Genomic DNA, 18084 nt, shown 5'->3' on the forward strand with positions numbered 1-18084 from the left:
AGTATACACAGAATAAAATACCTGTACTCCTGTTGGAGAATACTGTAGAGGAGTGCATGTTTCATTCTTGTGTTTGAATTTCCTATTGCTCAATGCGCTGTTCGGCAAAGTGCTACTAGAGGGAGCATGGATCCCAATTCAGATTGCTTTCAAGTATCGAATTTTAGGACTGTGTCATATGGGGGTCATTCTGACCCGATCGCTCGCTGCAGTTTGTCGCAGCGCAGCGATCGGGTCGGAACTGCGCATGCGCCGGCGCATGGCAGCCGTTGTTGCCTAGCGATCGCCTCTGAGGCAGAGGCGGTCGCTGGACGGGAGGGGGCTGGACAGCGGTGTTAAGCCGCCATTTAGGGGGAGCGGTCCAGCCAATGCAGGCGTGGCCGGACCGTTGGGGGGGCGTCCCGCGGCGGCTGCGTGACGTCACACGCATCCGCTGCGGGCTGGGGAGCGATGAGTAGCTCCCGGCCAGCATGCTAAAGCTGCGCTGGTCGGGGGCTACTCTTGAAGTGCAAAGGCATCGCCACTGACATGCAGGGTGGACTAGTCCTGCGCTGGGCGTCCCCCCGCATGTCTGAGTGCCTGATCGTAGCTGTGATAAATTTAGCACAGCTACGATCAACTCGGAATGACCCCCTATAAACGAAGCACCTCGATAAAAATCCCACACTGACATGGACGAGCGTACACTGGATCTAATTCAGACCTGATCACTCCTCTGCGAATTTGCAGAGGTCTGCGATCGGATAGTCGCCACCCAGAGAGAGTGAAAAAACGCATGTGTAAGTCTGTGTAAAGTCTGTGTACGCCATGCGAAAAGCTTTGTAAACGCCGGCCAGCTGCAAACGTGTTCGAAACTCACTCACCATCTAATGATTTTTCAAGTCTGTGCATAGCCCAGGACTTCCGAAAGAATCAGGCTGATCGGTCCGGAGCAGACATCACACACCAGCCCTGAAAACGCTTGGGAATGCCTGCGTTTTTCCAGGCACTCCCAGAAAACGGCCAGTTACCACCCCCAAACATCCGCTTCCTGTCAAACAGCCAGCATTCGCCTAGCGATCAAAAAAGACGCATTTTTTCCCCCGCAGTTTGGCCTCGCAACTGTGCTTTACGATCCGTACGCATGCGGTTTTTCGATAATCGCATGCTGTGTGATTTCGCACAACAGCGATCAGGTCTGATTTAGGCCCTTTGGTCTTTGTGCAATCCATTATTCTTTCAAAATAAGGTATGTCCATCAAATATTCTATTAATTAAAACTATTGTCTGAAAGACAAATCTGAACTATTAACACACTTTTTACTCTGCATATTTCACTTTCTATAGTGGATTTATACTTGCGATAACTATTTAGTGCTTTAATAAATTTGCAATTTTCTAATCTATTTTCTATGTTTATTTTAAAAATCTATCAGGGGTGGATCAAGAGGGGGAGGGCCAGTGTGCAGCCTTCGTTCAGGACCTACCCTCTCTAGCTAAACTTTTCTGCAATAGACTCCTGGAAACATGGGGGTAAATTTACTAAGATGGGAGTTCTATTTAAGATGGGATGTTGCCTATAGCAACCAATCAGATTCTACTTCTCATTTATCTAGCACCTTCTAGAAGATAATACCTGGAATCTGATTGGTTGCAATGGGCAACATCCCATCTTAAATAGAACTCCCATCTTAGTAAATTTACCCCATGGTGCTTGTGCTGTGTTCCAAGTGATTCCTATGGCGCCAACAGAGAGGTAAATATTTTGAATGGGTGCAGGGTATGCAGTGTGGGTCACCCTGGGCCCCGGGGCCTGTGTGCTCAACACCCTTTGTACTGATTATAATTATGCCCATGGACCATTCAATTCAATCCCATTCTGTTTGACCTTATCTTACCCAGCTCTGAATGCTAGTACGGTATGTATTAGTGGGATAGGAATATCAGCTGTTTCCTATTATTTTGCCTCCTATATAGTAAGTTTGCTGATCTATGGGGGTCATTCCGAGTTGATCGCTAGCTGCCGTTGTTCGATCAGTGAAAAAAAATGGCTAATCTGCGCATGCGTATGCACTGCAATGCGCACGCGCGACGTACGGGTACAAAGAGCATCGTGGTTTTGCACAGGTTCAGCGAGGATTTCAGTCACACGGCCGAGCGCAGGAAGATTGACATGAAGTGGGCGTTTCTGGGTGTCAACCGACCTTTTCAGGGAGTGCTTAGAAAAACGCAGGCGTGGCTGGGCGTTCGCTGGGCGGGTGTGTGACGTCAAAAGACGTCCCTCCATCATTAGAATCAATGCACACGAAGAGTAACTACAGGGCTGGTCTTGTTTTGTACAAAATTATTTTGCAGGCGCTCTGCTGCACAAGCATTCGCACTTCTGCAAAGTGAAAATACACTCCCCGGTGGGCGGCGACAATGCGTTTGCATGGCTGCTAAAAGTAGCTAGCGAGCCATCAACTCGGAATGACCACCTATGTCACTAGAACCTGTGGCACTTTGGAGACATTCACATTTCTTGCTGAACGCAAAGGGGTTAATTCTGAGTAAAGCAAAATAAACTCTGCACCTTGGTAGAACCATGCTGCACTGCAGGTGGGGCAGATGTAACAAGTACAGAGAGATATAGATTTGGGTGTGGTGGAAGGTGTCCAAACTCGTATCTACAGATGTAGCCACGCTGGTTGTGGCTGCGACCACACGCAGGTGCAACTCATGTGGCGTTATACGCGCGCACTTATAGGCATCACAGCGCCTAGTCGCGGGTGCGAATAGTCGCAGCACGGCATAACAAGTCGCACACATGGCACGTGTCTGTCCCGCCATGCCGCGGACTGAATGAGCATTGACTACATCTGTAGTTTGCAGTGTAAAAATAATGCTGCCCAGTAATTGTGGGTTACAGTCAGCATTTACCCTGCATGCAAAAACATGACATGTATTTGTACCCCTTACATTGCAACAGTTTGTTCCAGATACCAACTTACTTTCTTTTTTTACTTTTTGGTCCCTACTCAGGGTCAGTCCAATAAAAGGCGAATTAGAGGCAGGTGAAGCCTACTAAAGAGACATGGTCTGATCTAGAGGTGGGCTCTAATGCAGGAGCAAATGCACCTCTTTTCACAGTGTAACTGTGCCTTTATGCTAAGGTCGCAGCCAATGGATTTCATACAGAGATGCCCACCGACTGTGGCGTTAATACGCTACATAGGATATACAGCGGACGCACCATCGAATATTGCACCAGCCCTAAGCAAGTTCAGAATGTCAATCAGAAAATGGCCGCTGAAATCAGAACACCTGCGTAAAAAGCTACAGACAATGGGCGCAACACACCAGCATCTGGCAAGCCACACCCCTGCTACCTTCGAGGAACACCCACCAAAACTTCCCCTCTCTACATTTAAATTAATTCTGTGTCCGCCGGTGGTAATCATCGGAACACATGCGCAGTGCGACCCAGATGCATGCACAGAGTGAAAACATTGGGCGCTTGCATCCACCATTCAATGAGGCCCACAGTATACAGTATAATATAAAAAGTGGGTAAATCTACAAAATACTCTGTAGCCACCAACTTCTCTATAAAGAAGCGAGATCATCTCTGATCTGTTCTAGCTGTATGGGATAACTTCATCTTTTACACAACCAGTACAGTACTTACATGTATCTTTGTCCATGATCAAGCTTGATCTGTTAGAAGGTGCGGAGAAGTTATACATAAAAGAGTCCCTGGATACCTGCAGATGAATAATGTTGGTCATTTTTTGGGGTCAGTTTATTATGCTGCCAGCGCAGCAAATCAACAGCATTGTATACTACCACTAAACATTAATAGTATACACCATCTTCAAATTATTGTGCAAGCTATAGTAATAATAAAATTATACTTTATATGATGCCACAGAGCTCTGCAGCAGCGGGCAATTCGCCAAACACAGCGTGCATAAGTAGGTAAATGTAAGATAGACAAGATAAAAGACTTCACAAGCTCCTGAGGAAATGACATGACTGACACAATAGTAACAAGTGGATAAGGAAGAGCAGCAAGGATGTACTAGTGTAAAGTGTCATTGGAAAGGCCCTTACAAAGAGACAGACCTTTATTATTAGACTGCGTATAAAGAATACACGCTCGGGAGAGAGTGTGACTGAATGTAATAGGTGGTGGAACAGGAGAAGTTTTGTAGGAGGGAGTGACAGGTGAATGCCAGATGGAGGTCAGTGGCAGAAGTAAGAAAGCAGGTGGTGGGGAGTGTTTCATATTTGAAATGTATTAAGGTATTGCTGCAGGTTTGTATTTGATTCTGGAGGATCTTGAACTTCAGTGTAGGGATCTATAGGGGTATATGCAATAGCGGGCGAATTGGCAAAATAGGCGAATTCCGGGCCGTTTTCGCCTCCAAAAATCAATTCGCCTATGCAGTGCAGTCATTTTTCGCAAAAAAACGGCCCGTCAAAATTCGCCTTTTCTCAATTCGCCTTTTTCCGAATTCGCCTTTTCTGCAATGGTACAGATGCTGCAATTCGCCTCCAGCATATTCAATTCAAGTTTGGAAATTCGCCTGCAGTGCTTTTAGACAGCAAATTCGCGATTTTCACTCCGCCACACTTTGGAGGGTGAAAACAAATAAAAAATTTTTAAACATGTTTTTTTTTGTGTTTTTTTTTTTAGGAATAGCAGATCTATTTATATTAGAAGGGATTAGGTTTTTTTTTTTTTTTTGGGGGAGGCACAAATATTATTTATATATTTTTTAAAATAATATTTTTATTGTTTTATTTTTTTTATTGCTGGAACGGTAAAATCCGGGAAAAAAATGGCGTGGGGTCCCCCCTCCAAAGCATAACCAGCCTCGGGCTCATTGAGCTGGTCCTGGTTCTAAAAATGCGGGGAAAAAATTGACAGGGGATCCCCCGTATTTTTAAAACCAGCACCGGGCTCTGCGCCTGGTGCTGGTGCCAAAAATACGGGGGACAAAACGAGTAGGGGTCCCCCGTATTTTTAACACCAGCATCGGGCTCCACTAGCTGGACAGATAATGCCACAGCCGGGGGTCACTTTTATACAGTGCCCTGCGGCCGTGGCATCAAATATCCAACTAGTCACCCCTGGCCGGGGTACCCTGGGGGAATGGGGACCCCTTCAATCAAGGGGTCCCCCCCCCCCAGCCACCCAAGGGCCAGGGGTGAAGCCCGAGGCTGTCCCCCCCCATCCAATGGGCTGCGGATGGGGGGGCTGATAGCCTTTGTGTTCAAAAAAAAAGATATTGTTTTTTCCATTAGTACTACAAGTCCCAGCAAGCCTCCCCTGCAAGCTGGTACTTGGAGAACCACAAGTACCAGCATGCGGGAGAAAAACGGGCCCGCTGGTACCTGTAGTTCTAATGGAAAAAAAATACCCAAATAAAAACAGGACACAGACACCGTCGACAGTAAAACTTTATTACACACTGCCGACACACACATACTTACCTATGTTCACACGCCGACATCGGTCCTCTTCTCCATGTAGAATCCCGGGGTACCTGAAAATAAAAGATCAATTATACTCACCTCAACAGGCTCCAGAGATAAATCCACGGACTTGGCAAAAAAAGAAAGCGCATTTACCCGCACCAAAAACGGACTGAAAGGTGTCCCATGCTGACACATGGGACACCTATCCACGATTAAGATCTGTCAGTGACAGTTGTCACTGACAGGTCTCTAAGCCAATCAGGAAGCGCAACTTCGTTGCGCTAACCTGATTGGCTGATCGCTGTGACAGCGCATCGCACAGCTCCCTCCATTATATTCAATGGTGGGAACTTAGCGGCTAGCGGTGAGGTCACCCGCCGGTCAGCGGTGACCGGCGGGTGACCCCACCGCTAGCCGCTAAGTTCCCACCATTGAATATAATGGAGGGAGCTGTGCGATGCGCTGTCACAGCGATCAGCCAATCAGGTTAGCGCAACGAAGTTGCGCTTCCTGATTGGCTTAGAGACCTGTCAGTGACAACTGTCACTGACAGATCTTAATCGTGGATAGGTGTCCCATGTGTCAGCATGGGACACCTTTCAGTCCGTTTTTGGTGCGGGTAAATGCGCTTTCTTTTTTTGCCAAGTCCGTGGATTTATCTCTGGAGCCTGTTGAGGTGAGTATAATTGATCTTTTCTTTTCAGGTATCCGTGGATTCTACATGGAGAAGAGGACCGATGTCGGCGTGTGAACATAGGTAAGTATGTGTGTGTCGACGTATGAAATAAAGTTTTACTGTCGACGGTGTGTGTGTCCTGTTTTTATTTGGGTATTTTTTTCCCAGTAGTACTACAGGTACCAGCGGGCCCGTTTTTCTCCCGCATGCTGGTACTTGTGGTTCTCCAAGTACCAGCTTGCAGGGGAGGCTTGCTGGGACTTGTAGTACTAATGGAAAAAACAATATCTTTTTTTTTGAACACAAAGGCTATCAGCCCCCCCATCCGCAGCCCATTGGATGGGGGGGGACAGCCTCGGGCTTCACCCCTGGCCCTTGGGTGGCTGGGGGGGGGGGGACCCCTTGATTGAAGGGGTCCCCATTCCCCCAGGGTACCCCGGCCAGGGGTGACTAGTTGGATATTTGATGCCACGGCCGCAGGGCACTGTATAAAAGTGACCCCCGGCTGTGGCATTATCTGTCCAGCTAGTGGAGCCCGATGCTGGTGTTAAAAATACGGGGGACCCCTACTCGTTTTGTCCCCCGTAGTTTTGGCACCAGCATCAGGCGCAGAGCCCGGTGCTGGTTTTAAAAATACGGGGGATCCCTGCCCGATTTTTCCCCTGCATTTTTAGAACCAGGACCAGCTCGATGAGCCCGAGGCTGGTTATGCTTTGGAGGGGGGACCCCACGCCATTTTTTTTTCGGGTTTTTCCCCGTCTTTTCCCGTTTTTTAAAATCGCGGTAAAATCCGCAAAATCGGCCGATTTTCGCCCGCGACTCTGGCGAATCCGTTTTTCATTGCATATGGTGAATTCCGGAAGCCACCTTCCGGAATTCACCTGGCGAATTTGGTCGAATTGAAAAAACGGCGATAATTGCCGCGATTTCGCCCGCTATTGCATATACCCCATAGAGAGATCTGTGGCAGACGTTAAGCAAAGAGAGTGAAAGGTAAAGGTGTGTACACTAAATAGACAAAAGCACAAGGAAAGTTAGTGCAAATTGCACTGTGTTAGGCAGCTTGCAATACCGATGCGATAAACGATGCGCGCTCCCGCGGGGTCGGTATCGCAAGGAAAGATAAGACTATGCAGGCAAGTCAATCTTGACTATATAGTGCACTATCTAGTACAAAGTATAGTCAAAATAGTCACTTAGTCAAAATTGAAGGTACAGATAGTTAAAATCGGTGCTTCCGGGCTCTGGGGTAGTTCAAGGGAAATCGCAAAGTCAAAATCTCACCGTGTGTATGCACCTTAAGTCTTGCTGGAAGATGGGAGAGTGGAATGCCAAATAGGAGGTGGTGGTGATAATTAAAGGCCCGTACACACTGGCCAATATATCACGGGTCCGTCGGCCAGTGTGTACGGCCGATACGTCTGTGAACTCCGTCGTTCACAGACGTATCGCGTCGGCCCCGCAGCACAGCCGACGGCCAACATATCTACCGATACATTGGCGCGTCGCTGTGTGTGTACGGCGGTCGGCCGACGGCCTGTACACATGCTGCGGTGGCCGGCGGTGATTGACAGCTGAACTGGGCGGGCAGGTGTATACGCCCGCCCAGTTCATGACGTCAGTCCCCGATGGATCGGGCAGTGTGTATGCACAGCACACTACCCGATCCGTCCATAGATATATCTGCAAATCAACTGATCTGCAGATATATCTTTCTAGTGTGTACCCACCTTTAGGCAGAGATGATGAAAGAAAAGATACAAGGTTTTCATCTTTCATAAGATATAGGGCATCTTCTACCAATATTTCATAAGTGGAGGCAGCAGGACAGCGAGAGACACTGCAGGTGGACAGAAAAGCAAAGGGCATAGTCAAGGGTGACACCTAGGCAGCGAGTGGGGTCTGACTCTGGGAGGAGCAAAGATGATACCCTTGTTTTTTACATACTGTGCTTTAGACAGCATTTAGACATCCATGTGGAAGTAGTACAGATAGTTGGTCAAAACAGATTGTAGGGAGGTGAACTGGTCAGATCAGAGAATAACAAGGAAAAAGACTGCCATGCTAATAGTGATTGGTGACAAAAACATTGGAGATGGACGTATAGTATTGTTTAGAACTAAGCACTGGCTTTATGATTAAACTTAAAAATGTTATTAAAACATAAGAGGCAGGAACATGAGGTACGGTAAGGCTAAAGGAAAGGAGGATGTAATCAACAATAAGGAATGCCGAGGTGGAGAAATTAGAGATTGAGCAGTAGTGAAAGGAGACCAGAGGTCAATGGAGTGTCCATCAGAGTAGACAGAAGTCCACTGAAGGAGGAAAGAAGCAAAACAAAGTTTTTGGTGGCACAGACAGTATGGTTGTGGATAGGAATGTTAAAATCACCTAGTATAAGAGACACAAGTAGTCAGGCAAATTGTACAGGTATATTTAGACTTGAACTAGGAAGCGATATACCTGTAGTACTGTATATCACAGCAACATGAGAGTGTAGCAAAGATAAACTATTGAAGATGAGGAGTGATACAGGAGTATGGGGAAGTAGAATATATTATGCCTACTGTGCGGTAAGCTTATGAAAGCAAGTATTGTACAAAAGAAAGAAGACCGTGGACATCTCCAGACCTACCTAAGAACAGCTGTGAGCAGAGCAGTACTTACAGCTATATACAACTGTCTGGCCATGCCCGGTCATACTGCATGTATCACTGGCTGTCTAAGTAAAAAGAAGTGAACACTTTCCTTGCAAGGTTAAAAGTAAACATTACATATTTCTGCAACTTATAATAACTATTTATTTGCTGAATTTAACAGAGTAAAAAGCTAAAAATGTGAATGTGGCAAATACAAAAGTGTGGGCCCCCGTCAGTGCGTAGTAATTCCTCTATGGCAGAAAGCACCATACTTAGGTAGCCAGCAAATAGACGTTCAATTATCTTGCCTTAGGAAATGTTTCCCACTCTTCCTTGCAGAAATAACATCAGCTAATATTCTAGTAGAAATGTCCTTAGGTCATCCTGCATGGAATACACATTTCATATAGTCCCGCGCATTCTCTCATATATATTCAGATCCGAGAACTGTGATTTTTCATTCCAATAACAATACAGTATGTTCTGTTATTGTAAGTAACTGGTATAGAAGGAGAGCAAAAGAAAATAGGATTTTAAATACCTACCGGTAAATCATTTTCTCGTAGTCCATTGGGAACATAATTAGTACAATGGGGTATAGTTGGGTCCAAAGGAGCCAGTGCACTTTAAATTTTTTCAACTGGGTGTGCTGGCTCCTCCCCTCTATGCCTCCTCCTACAGCTCAGTTATAGGTAAAATAGTGCCCGAAGGAGAAAGGACATACTTGAGAGAAGGAATATAACAACAATAAAGGTGGTGGGAGTTATACACCAGCACACAAAACATAACGAGGCCAGCAACGTCTGGCAACAGTAACTGCTGAACAGGTAACACAGAACAGAGAACCTGCAGAAAGTAACCGCACAGAGGTGGGCACCCAATATCCCTTATGGACTACGAGAAAAGGATTTACCGGTAGGTATTTAAAATCCTATTTCTCTAGCATCCATAAGGGATATTGGGGACAGAATTAGTACGATGGATACGTCCCAAAGCTTTCAGAACGGCGGGAACGTGCAGAGACTGCTGCAGCACTGCCTGCCCAAACTGAGTATCCTCCTTGGCCAGGGTATCAAATTTGTAGAATTTAAAAAAAAGTGTTCTTCCCGGGACCAGGTAGCAGCTTGGCATAGTTGTAAGGCCGAGACTCCACGGGCAGCCGCCCAGGAAGAACCCACTGATCTTGTAGAGTGGGCCTTCAGAGACTTAGGAACAGGTAAGGCTGCCGACACATAGGCCTGTTGGATAGTAAGCCTAATCCAATGAGCAATGGACTGCTTTGAAGCAGGACAACCCTTTTTCTGCGCATCGTAGAGCATGAACAAGGACTCCGTCTTCCTGACCCGAGTTGTGCGTTTGACATAGATCTTCAAAGCGCGCACCACATCCAAAGACTCCGGAGGAGCTGAAGCATCAGAACAAGACGGAACCACAGATGGAATGTAGAGACAACCTTCGGCAGGAACTGCTGTCTAGTCCGGAGCTCCACTCTGTCCTCGTAAAAGACCAAGTAGGGACTTTTACATGATAAGGCCCCCAATTCTGAAACGTGTCTAGCAGAAGCCAGGGCCAACAACATCACTGTCTTCCACGTGAGGTACTTGTCTTAAACTGTCATCAGAGGCTCAAACCAGGAGGACTGTAGAAATTGCATCCAAAGCCCATGGCACAAAGGGAGGTTGTATGTGGAGCACCCCTTGTAAGAAGGTCTGAACTTCTGGCAACACAGCCGATATCCTCTGAAAGAAAATTGAAAGAGCTGAAAACAGGACCTTAACGGAACCCAGACGTAAGCCTTTATCCACACCAGCCTGCAGGAAACGTCCCAAGTGAAACCCCGCATCCTCCAGATATGATGATAATGTTTTGACGTGACAAGTTTTCTGGCTTGCACCATAGTGGCAATGACCTTTTTGGAAAACCCTTTGAGAGCTAGAATATTCTGCTCAACTTCCATACCGTCAAATGAAGCCGCCATAAGTCCGGGTAGACAATCGGTCCTTGTTGAGAAGATTCTTTCGTAGCGGCAGAGGCCAAGGGTCTTCTATGGACATGTCCAGACGAGTTGCGTACCACGCCCTTCGGGACCAATCTGGCGCAATCAGGATTGCTTGGATTCTGTGATGTCTGATAAGTTGGAGCACCCTTGGGATCAACGGGATCGGAGGGAATAGGTAGACCAGCCCGTAAGGCCAAGGAGACGTCAGTGCATCCACTGCACTCGCCTGAAGGTCCCTGGTTCCCGAGCAGTAGCAACGAAGCTTCTTGTTGAGACGAGACGCCATCATGTCAATCTGCGGGTATCCCCATCTGTCAACAATCTGTTGAAACACCTGAGGATGTAATCCCCACTCCCCCGGGTGGAGGTCGTGGCGACTCAGGAAGTCCGCTTCCCAGTTGTCCACTCCCGGAATGAAAATTGCGGACAGTGCTCTTGCATTTCTTTCCGCCCCCGGAGAAGTATTTTTTACACTTCTTGCATGCAGGCTCTGCTTTTTGTCCCTCCTTGTCGATTGATGTACGCCACTACTGTGGCATTGTCCGCCTGAACCTGGATCGCCTAATTCCTGAGCAAAGAGGAGACCTGAAGCAGAACATTGTATATCGCCCGTAGTTTCAGAATGTTGATCGGGAGTAGGGCCTCTTGAGCAGACCACCTGCATTGGAACTGCGCCCCCTGGGTGACAGCTCCCCATCCTCGTAGACTCACATCCGTCGTGAGGAGGGTTCAATACTGAGTCCCAAAACGTCGACCTTCCAGCAGGTTGGAAGACTGCAACCACCACAGGAACGAAATTCTGGCCTGGCGTGACAGCTGAATCTAGAAAGTGCGATTTATATGAACCAATAGAAGCTTCCTGGAACTTGCTTTTATGAGGAGATGTTGACCCCCTGAACTCTGAGCTGGAACATCATTTCTGCCATCACCTTCGTGAACACCCTCTGAGCTGTAGACAGGCTGAAGGGCAATGTCTGAAACTGGTAGTGATCGTTCAGTAGGGCGAATCGTAGATAGGCCTGATGAGGAGGCCAAATCGGGATATGCAGGTAGGCGTCCTTGCTATCCAGGGACACGAGGAATTCCTGTTGTTCCTGGCCCGCGATCACCGCTCTCAAAGATTCCATCTTGAATTTGAAAACCTTCAGGTAAGGATTGAAGGACTTCAGAATCAAAATGGGTCTCACAGACCCGTCTGGTTTTGGCACTACTAACAGACTGGAGTAGTAACCTTGTCGTTGTTGTAGCAGGGGTACTGGAACAATGACCTGGGACTGGACCAACTTCTCGATGGCCAGTAGTAGCGTAACACGCATATTTTCCAAAGCTGGCAAGCCTGATTAGAAAAATTGTTGGGGAGGAGCACCTTCGAACTCCAGCTTGTAACCCTGAGAGGTAAGGTCCCTTACTCAAGCATCTTGGCAGGAACCGTTCCAGATGTGGCTGTAGTGACGTAATCGAGCTCCCACCGTGAGATCCCCTCGGGGTGGGTGGGCACCGTCATGCTGAAGTCTTTGCAGAAGCTGAACTGGTGCTTTGGCCATGAGATCTGGCAACGGCTGGTTTCTTAGGCTTACCTCTGGAGCCTCTAGCTGCATTGGAGGCACCCCGGGCCCTAGATCAAAATCTGGAGGACCGAAAGGACTGAGTAGACGGTCCCGGGTAGGTATGTCTAGCAGGCGGAGCACCTGGATGGAGAAACGTGGATTTCCCATCAGTAGCTTTGGAAATCCATGCGTCCAATTCACCTGTGAAGGGAAGAGATTCCACATTACGTTTGGAGTCAGCGTCTGCAATCCACTGACGCAACCATATGGCTCAGCGTGCAGACACAGCCATAGCAGTGGTCCTAGCATTAATATTGCCAATCTCTTTAAGGGAGTCACAGAGGACTCTTGCCGTGTTAAAGTAGTAATGAAGGTCATATCCCCTGAAAGCCCCTTCTAAATCTGAGCACCCTGCCCCACCCACCCCTCTGATTTTAAATAGTCCAACACTCTAGCCTTTACATTTGGAATGAGCACACTGTGGTAAGACTCCTACATTTTGTTTAATATGGCAGTCCATAATGGGGGGAATTCTCTGGGGTGCGGGGCTCCCTGTGCCTGCCGTGGCTGGGTGTCCCTGGGGCATCGCAATTTAACACTATTTCATCACTCCATGGCACTTATAGTTTGTTTTATATATATGTAACACCTTCACATAATTTTCTTTTACTCCTCACATAATTAACACATGCAGCAACAGCTGCTCCTACATCTTTAACCCTATATTTTTATCACTCCTGCGATGCCCTGGGGTTGTCTGGCTGGGTGGCTCTGGGCTGTCCTGCCCCCCGGACCTGAACCCCTATAGTTAGTGTTAGGGACTTACCCAATGAGAGGCTACCTTGATGCGGTGGGTAAGCTCATAGCCCTGGCCAGGAATATGCTAAGTGCCTCTGGTTACTACAGGTTGAGCTAGTGTGAGATAGTGCACCTGCTACCTTTTCCCTCTGTACACTTTACTACTGTAAGTCTCAAGCAGAGTAGCACCTCACTACCTAATTAAGGTGTGCAAATTAGGGCCCTTTTCCCTCTGTAATTGATGTATTCATACATTTTTGAAGGTAGGAGACACCTTCACCCTAATTTAGCACCCTGCCCCTCCCACCCCTCTGATTTTAAATAGTCCAACACTCTAGCCTTTACATTTGGAATGAGCACACTGTGGTAAGACTCCTACATTTTGTTTAATATGGCAGTCCATAATAAGGGGAATTCTCTGGGGTGCGGGGCTCCCTGTGCCTGCCGTGGCTGGGTGTCCCTGGGGCATCGCAATTTAACACTATTTCATCACTCCATGGCACTTATAGTTTGTTTTATATATATGTAACACCTTCACATAATTTTCTTTTACTCCTCACATAATTCACACATGCAGCAACAGCTGCTCCTACATTTTTAACCCTATATTTTTATCACTCCTGCGATGCCCTGGGGTTGTCTGGCTGGGTGGCTCTGGGCTGTCCTGCCCCCCGGACCTGAACCCCTATAGTTAGTGTTAGGGACTTACCCAATGAGAGGCTACCTTGATGCGGTGGGTAAGCTCATAGCCCTGGCCAGGAATATGCTAAGTGCCTCTGGTTACTACAGGTTGAGCTAGTGTGAGATAGTGCACCTGCTACCTTTTCCCTCTATACACTAAATCTGAGTAGCCCATGTATGAATGGCATGCATCATCCAGCAACCAGCAATGACCGGTCTTTGAGATACTGTACACCTGCAGCAGTGTTGATAGATTTTAGAGTGGTCTCTATTTTTCTATCACCCGGGTCCTTTACCGTAAAAGAGCCCGGAGCAGGGAACACAGCCTTTTTAGAAAGGCAAGAGACAGACGTCTACTGCTGGAGATTCTTCCCATGATTTCCTGCCTTCAGGGGCAAATAGGAAAGTATTTAAAAACCTTTCGGACACCTGATATATTTTATCTGGATTCTTCCAGGCTAATTTAAATAAATGTATCCAATTTTTAGAATCAGGGAAGGTGACAGTCAGTTAGTCTTGTTGGAGGAAAAATGACTGCTGATTAGTAGCATCCTCCAGGGGGAGCTTTAACACATCCCGTATCTCCTATATATTTGCCTTAGTCTGTGACTCTGTGCCCGTAACGCTGGGCGGAGTCACAGAGCTGGGCGGAGTCAACTGCATCTGCTGCAGGGAGCTACCCCATACCCAGTGCCAGCAGCAGTCAGGTGCAAGACCCTACCTTACAGTATAGGAGGTGAGGATGGCCACTAGCTGCCGGCTGCTGTGCCTGTCCTCCCCCCCCCCCCCAATCACCTGTGACAGCGGGCTGTGTGCTGTGCAGTGCGGGTCCCGAAAAGGGGGTGGAGCTACGGCGTCACGAGGGGAGGAGCTACACGGAATAGAGGGGCGGAGCTACACAGGTCCAGACAGCTGAACAGTGGTGGAATCAGCATTGCATGTAAATAGTGGGGGGTGTGTGTGTGTGTGTGTGTGTATATATGGTGGAGTGTGTGTGTTTGTATATATGTGTGAATTGTGTGTGTGTGAGGTATGTCTGTGTGTGCGCACTTTATGGACGCCACTGCTGGGGGGGCCATTACATGCAAGGACGCTACTAATATAGGGGGGGGGCATTACGTATAAGGACGCTACTACTATAGGGGGGGCATTACGTATAAGGACGCTACTACTATAGGGGGGGCATTACGTATAAGGACGCTACTACTATAGGGGGGGCATTACGTATAAGGACGCTACTACTATAGGGGGGGCATTACGTATAAGGACGCTACTACTATAGGGGGGGCATTACGTATAAGGACGCTACTACTATGGGGGGGCATTACGTATAAGGACGCTACTACTATAGGGGGGCATTACGTATAAGGACGCTACTACTATGGGGGGGCATTACGTATAAGGACGCTACTACTATAGGGGGGGCATTACGTATAAGGACGCTACTACTATGGGGGGGCATTACGTATAAGGACGCTACTACTATGGTGGGCATTACGTATAAGGACGCTACTACTATAGGGGGGCATTACGTATAAGGAGGCTACTAATACTGGGGGGCATTACATATAAGGACGCTACTACTGGGGGGGCATTATGTATAAGGACTCTATTACTTCTGGGGGGCATTATGTATAAGGACGGTGCTACTACTACTGGGAGGGCATTACATGTAAGGATGCTACTACTACTGGGGGGGCATTATGTATAAGGACGGTACTACTACTGGGGGCACATTATGTATAAGGATGCTACTACTACAGGGGTGGCATTACGTATAAGGACGCTACGATTACTGTTGGGGGGCATTACATATAACTGCTACTACTACTGGGGGGCATTACGTATAAGGACGCTACTACTACGGGTGGGGCATTACGTATAAGGATGCTACTATTACTGTTGTGGGGCATTACATATAACTGCTACTACTACTGGGGGGGGCATTATGTATAAGGACACTACTACTATTGGGGGGGCATTATGTATAAGGACGCTACTACTACTGGGGGGGCATTATGTATAAGGATGCTACTACTACTGGGGGGGAATTATGTATAAGGACGCTACTATTACTGTTGGGGAGCATTACGGACCCCACACCTCCACACACATGGACCCTCCCTCCTCCGGACCCCTAACCCCATTCACTGCACCCCCCCCTCTCCCACCCGCAACGCCTCCACACCTCCTACCCACCCGCCACACCCTTTCCCACCCGCAGTACCTCTGGAACCCCTACACCATCCAGCCCAGCATCTGCCCCTCCCCCACCTGCCCCTCCCCCACACACAACGCCCCCCCGGTACCCACCCGTGGCGCCTCCAGACCCCCTATGCCACCTGCCCCTCCACCACCTACATCACCTCCGGACCCCCTCCCCCATCCGCCACACCCCGCATCTGGCTCTCCCCCGCCCGCTGCACCTTTGGATCCCCTACCCCACCCACGCAGCAGGCCCTTCCCAATCCGCATCGCCTACACCATTCGCAACAGCACCGCACCCGCCACTCCCCCACCCATGTTACCCCCGCATCCACCCCTCCCCCACCCACCGCGCCCCCTGGACACCTCCCCCATCCACTGTACACCCGCACCCACCCCTTCCCCATCTGCAGCGCCTTCGGAACCCCTCCTCCATCCGCAACAGCCCTGCAGCTGCCATCCCCCACCTGCGACACCCCTGCTCCTACCCCACCCACAGCGCCTTCATACCCCCTCCCCCATCCGCGGTCCCCACTCCCCAAACCCCTTCCTGTTGCAAGGGACTACGCCCCCTTCACCATCGGACGCCCTTTCATTGTGCAATATTCAAACACTAACAAAACTAGGAATGCAGGTAATACTCCATATATTGAACCCCAGAAAGGCGTGCAGGGGTTAAGGGGGCGTAGCCCCTTCCGCCTTCATACCCCCTCTCCCATCCGCGGTCCCCACTCCCCAAACCCCTTCCTGTTGCAAGGGAATACGCCCCCTTCACCATCGGAAGGCCTTTCATTGTGCAATATTCAAACACTAACAAAACTAGGAATGCAGGTAATACTCCATATATTGAACCCCAGAAAGGCGTGCAGGGGTTAAGGGGGCGTAGCCCCTTCCGACGGTGTGAAGAGCGCCCGTAGGGCGCGATGAAGCACCTAGTAGCCAATATAAGGGGTTCAGTACCCTGTGTAGGGGTGGAGACCCCGCTTATGAGGTTCACATCATTCCCATCATCCTGTATATCATCATCAGTATCTGATAGAAGTGCAGGTAAAGCACGTTTTTGTGCACCTGCAGTCGACAGGGGGTATAATGTTTTGAAACTAGATTTGCCACTGCTTGTTCCAGTTCCTGAGTTTTATTGGCATTTGCAGTGAGTTGAGATGACATATCAGATATCATAGTTTTGATAGCCCCCAGTTAGAAGTGCTCTGGACTCTCCCCCACATTGTTATCAGCATTTCTCTGACGGTCCTAAGTGGATGCTGGGGACTCCGTCAGGACCATGGGGAATAGCGGCTCCGCAGGAGACAGGGCACAAAAGTAAAAGCTCTAGGATCAGGTGGTGTGCACTGGCTCCTCCCCCTATGACCCTCCTCCAAGCCTCAGTTAGATTTTTGTGCCCGGCCGAGAAGGGTGCAATCTAGGTGGCTCTCCTAAAGAGCTGCTTAGAGTAAAAGTTTTGTTAGGTTTTTTATTTTATTTTATTTTTTATTTCATTTTTTCAGTGAGTCCTGCTGGCAACAGGCTCACTGCATCGAGGGACTTAGGGGAGAGAAGTGAACTCACCTGCGTGTAGGATGGATTGGCTTCTTAGGCTACTGGACACCATTAGCTCCAGAGGGAGTCGGAACACAGGTCTCACCCTGGGGTTCGTCCCGGAGCCGCGCCGCCGACCACCTTGCAGATGCCGAAAAGTGAAGAGGTCCAGAAACCGGCGGCAGAAGACTTTTCAGTCTTCATAAGGTAGCGCACAGCACTGCAGCTGTGCGCCATTGTTGTCAGCACACTTCATAGCAGCGGTCACTGAGGGTGCAGGGCGCTGGGGGGTGCGCCCTGGGCAGCAATGATAGTACCTTATTCTGGCTAAAAATACATCACATATAGCCCCTGGGGGCTATATGGATGTATTTAACCCCTGCCAGGTCTCAGAAAAACGGGAGAAGAAGCCCGCCGAAAAGGGGGCGGGCCTATTCTCCTCAGCACACAGCGCCATTTTCCCTCACAGAAATGCTGGTGGGAAGGCTCCCAGGCTCTCCCCTGCACTGCACTACAGAAACAGGGTTAAAACAGAGAGGGGGGGCACTTATTTGGCGATAT

The 18084-nt window shown here is 48.7% G+C and overlaps 1 protein-coding gene across 2 annotated transcripts in view; it reads right to left on the reverse strand.

The window, feature by feature from the left end:
* Nucleotides 1–18084, reverse strand: part of DOCK11 (dedicator of cytokinesis 11) — a 981167-nt gene that overhangs the window by 443333 nt on the left and 519750 nt on the right. For both annotated transcript variants that reach the window (XM_063937505.1, XM_063937504.1), the window contains one exon: nucleotides 3647–3722. In XM_063937505.1, coding sequence (XP_063793575.1) covers nucleotides 3647–3722 — 76 coding nt within the window. The remainder of the gene's footprint in view (nucleotides 1–3646; nucleotides 3723–18084) is intronic.

The sequence above is a fragment of the Pseudophryne corroboree genome, chromosome 8, assembly GCF_028390025.1.
Source record: "Pseudophryne corroboree isolate aPseCor3 chromosome 8, aPseCor3.hap2, whole genome shotgun sequence".
Classification (NCBI taxonomy): domain Eukaryota; kingdom Metazoa; phylum Chordata; class Amphibia; order Anura; family Myobatrachidae; genus Pseudophryne; species Pseudophryne corroboree.